Here is a 3620-nt window from a genome sequence, read left to right on the forward strand (position 1 = left end):
TCTCCATGCCTGGAGCCCTGATTGGTGCCGGCTGAATGTGCTGGAGGAGCAGGACCTCTGTCCGCTGGCTGCAAGGAGTCAGCCCTGCTCTGCAGGGAGGTCATAGGGATGGTGCAAGCAGACCTAGTGTTCTAATTCTCTAATTCTCCAGTTAAAACTTCTTCTAATGCAAATGGGCTTCTCAGCATCTGCACTCCCAGTGATAAGAAACCAGTCTCCAACCTGTTTGAGCGGATGATGTCAGAAACTCTCAGGCTTTCAGTTGCATTCAGGGACAACAAAGCAATTCCTGCAAGGCCAGAGCCTTTCCTGTGGCTCAGTGCAGAGGGAGAGGAGCTGCTCTGTCCCTAGCTCTTGTTTTCAGCTGACCTGGGCTTGCACCTTTCTGAGATGAAGAGGCATCACACTCCCATGTTACCCTGAGAAGCCACAAGGACCTGCTGAGAGCAGAAGAATCTGCCTCACACCACTCAATGTCTCACCTTTCTCTAAGGTCTCAGAACCCATTTTCAGTCGAGGACACAAATGGCTCATTTCACAAACCCAAGAGCAGTTCCTTGACTGGAGCGTCTCCTTGCTTCTCCATGGAGCTTCCAGGTAAAACCAAGATGTGACAGGTCGTGTTTACATCCTGGAGGGAAACTCACAGCTTGGAAGGACACCTAAGGAGAAAGCCAAGGGTCCTCAAGGTGGCATTTGATGAAGGGAGATTCAGCTCCTTCCCCAGCCCCTCTGCCTGAACTGCCTACAGCCTCACAGCTCAGAGCAAAGCTGGGACACAATAATATCCCTCTGTGGACAACTTTATTAAAACCAAGAAAAATAAACTCCAAACGAATGTAAATAAGCTACCAAAGAAAGGCTCCTCTGCATTGCATTATATTGCAAGTGAAACAGAGATGAAGATGGACAGCTTATTGCTGCTTAACAAGTCACACATAAGTTTCCAGATTGTATCCTTGAGCTGCTGGTTCCTGAAACTGTAGATGAGAGGGTTTAGTGCTGGAGGAACCACTGAGTACAGAACTGCCAGCACCAGATCCAGGGATGGGGAGGAGAAGGAAGGGGGCTTCAGGTTGGCAAAACAGGCAGTACTGAGAAATAGGGAAACCACAGTCAGATGTGGGAGGCACGTGGAAAAGGCTTTGTACCGTCCCTGCTCCGAGGGGATCGTCAGCACAGCCCTGAACATCTGCACGTAGGACAACACAATGAAAACAAAACAGCCGCATGCTAAACAGGCACTAAAGCCAAGAAGCCCAGGCTCCCTGATGTAGGAATCTGAGCAGGAGAGCTTGAGGATGTGGGGGATTTCACAGAAGAACTGTTCCACAGCGTTGCCCTGGCAGAGGGGCAGGGAAAATGTATTGGCCGTGTGCAGCAGAGCATAAAGAAACCCAGCGCCCCAGGCAGCTGCTGCCATGTGGACACAAGCTCTGCTGCCCAGGAGGGTCCCGTAGTGCAGGGGGTTGCAGATGGCAACGTAGCGGTCGTAGGACATGACCGTGAGAAGAGATAATTCTGAACCAAACAAGAAGAATAGAAAGAAAACCTGGGCTGCACATCCCGCAAAAGAGATGGCCCTGGTGTCCCAGAGGGAATTGGCCATGGATTTGGGGACAGTGGTGGAGATGGAGCCCAGGTCAAGGAGGGCGAGGTTGAAGAGAAAGAAGTACATGGGGGTGTGGAGGTGGTGGTCGCAGGCGATGGTGATGATGATGAGGCCGTTGCCCAGGAGGGCAGCCAGGTAGATGCCCAGGAAGAGCCAGAAGTGCAGGAGCTGCAGCTCCCGTGTGTCTGCGAATGCCAGGAGGAGGAACTGGGTGATGGAGCTGCTGTTGGACATCTGCTGCCTCTGGGCATGGGGCACTGTTACAAGAGGAAAAGACAGAGACAAGTTAGGGGAGACTTCTCTGTACAAAATCAAAGCCATTTCTCATTCCCCTCCCCTGGTGCACACACCCTGTCCCTTTTCTTGCAGCCCTTCCTCCAGCTCCGTGCCTGGAGCCCTGCTCGGAGCCGGCTGAATGTGCTGGGAGGAGCAGGGCTTCTGCCCACTGGCTGCGAGGAGTCAGCTCTGCTCTGCAGCAGGGGCTCATGGGGACGGTGGGGCAGGGGACACTGCCAGGTTTCAGCTTTGTCCTGTGGAACTGCTCCTGGTCTTGTTCCCAGCTGTCCTGGACTTGCACCTTTCTGAGATGGAGGGGTTCAGATTCCCATGGCTCCCTGAAAAGCCACCAGGCCCTGATTAGAGCAGAGGGACCCACCTCACACCACTGAATGCCCCACCTTTTCCTAAGGTCTCAGCACCCACTTTCAGCCCAGGACACAAATGGCTCATTTCACAAACTGAACAGCATTTTCTCTCTTACAGTATGTGAGCTTCTCCACAGGACTTTAAGGTAACACAAAGATTGGATTTGACAGGTTAGCATCCTGGATGGAAGATCAGAGCTTGGAAGGATACCTCAAGGAGAGCCAAGTGATACCATTTGATGACTGGAGATTCAGCTCCTTTCCCAGCCCCACTGACTGCATCGCCCACAGCCTCACAGCTCAGAGCAAAGCAGGGACACGGGTTCCCCTGGACACAACAGAAGGAAAAGAGCCACCAGGTCAGAGGGTGACTCTGCAGTTGAAACTCCCATCCCCAGAGAGCCTGGCAAGGAGAAGAAGAGAACACCAGCAAGAACAGAGTCAAAGGGAGGAAAAGGGAGAAAGGGAGTGAGGGTCTGGCTGCAAGAGGCCAGGGCAGAGACAGCCGGGCAGGCAGACAGCATTTCCATTTCCCAGCTGTGCTCACCCCCTCCCAGACACCAACCTTGCAGTGCAGCTCAGGAGTTTCAGTGATTTCTTCAAGTATGAAAGCCGCTTTTTCTCATTCTCCCCCCAAATTCTCCAAGAGTAGGAAAATTAAAACACAAACTCAGGAAAGCTTCTCATCAGCAACGTAATCCTTGCATTGATTTTCAAATAGAAATTTCCTTCCAGAAATATCCTGGAGTGACCTGGAGCTGTGAGCAGCCCTGACCCACACAGGACCCTGTCAAAAGCTGAAGGTCCTCTCCTGCCAGGAAATCCTTCTTCCCCTGCCCCAGCTTCTCCCCACAGCACCTCGGGGTGTCCCCCGGGCAGGTGGCAGAGGCCCTGCCCCGGCACCCAGAGCCTGGGGTGCAGGGTCCCTGCTTTCAAGGACAGCCCGAGGCACCCCTGGCTGTACCCCCTGACTTTACAGCCCTTCCAAACTGCCTCATAAGAGCCCCCTCCTCACAGATCCCATGAGCGGGGCATGTGCCAGCTTTAGGAGATGCTGCCAGGATCTACACCTGCATTGCCCTGCGCCCACACTTACCGCGTCCAGGACTCCTCCAGTCAGCTCCCAGTCATCCTCCTGACCACCTTTAAACTCCCTCTGTCTTGCTTATCTCTCTGAGAAACCCTGGGAGCTCCCTTCTTCCTGCTGTCTTTGCAGAGGAGCTGCTCCTGGCCAGAGCTCACTCTTTGTAGTGCTGCCAGGTTTCCAGGAGCTCGCTCCATCCCAGGAGCCGAGTGCCACTCAGCAGCAGAGGAGAAAGCCAGGGCATTTTAATGACCCCTCTGGTGAGTTTGATGCCGAGTCC

The 3620-nt window shown here is 53.6% G+C and overlaps 1 protein-coding gene across 1 annotated transcript; it reads right to left on the bottom strand.

Annotated features, from left to right (window-relative positions):
• Positions 1–877: 877 nt before the first annotated feature.
• Positions 878–2360, bottom strand: LOC138734075 (olfactory receptor 14J1-like). The gene is made up of 2 exons (XM_069881631.1): positions 2290–2360; positions 878–1869 (listed from the first exon to the last, which is right to left on the bottom strand). Exons 1-2 carry the CDS (start codon positions 2339–2341, stop codon positions 878–880), a joined length of 1044 nt encoding a protein of 347 aa, XP_069737732.1. The 5' UTR covers positions 2342–2360.
• Between the last annotated feature and the right edge of the window lie 1260 nt (positions 2361–3620).

This window comes from Phaenicophaeus curvirostris, unplaced genomic scaffold (assembly GCF_032191515.1).
Source record: "Phaenicophaeus curvirostris isolate KB17595 unplaced genomic scaffold, BPBGC_Pcur_1.0 scaffold_55, whole genome shotgun sequence".
Lineage (NCBI taxonomy): Eukaryota > Metazoa > Chordata > Aves > Cuculiformes > Cuculidae > Phaenicophaeus > Phaenicophaeus curvirostris.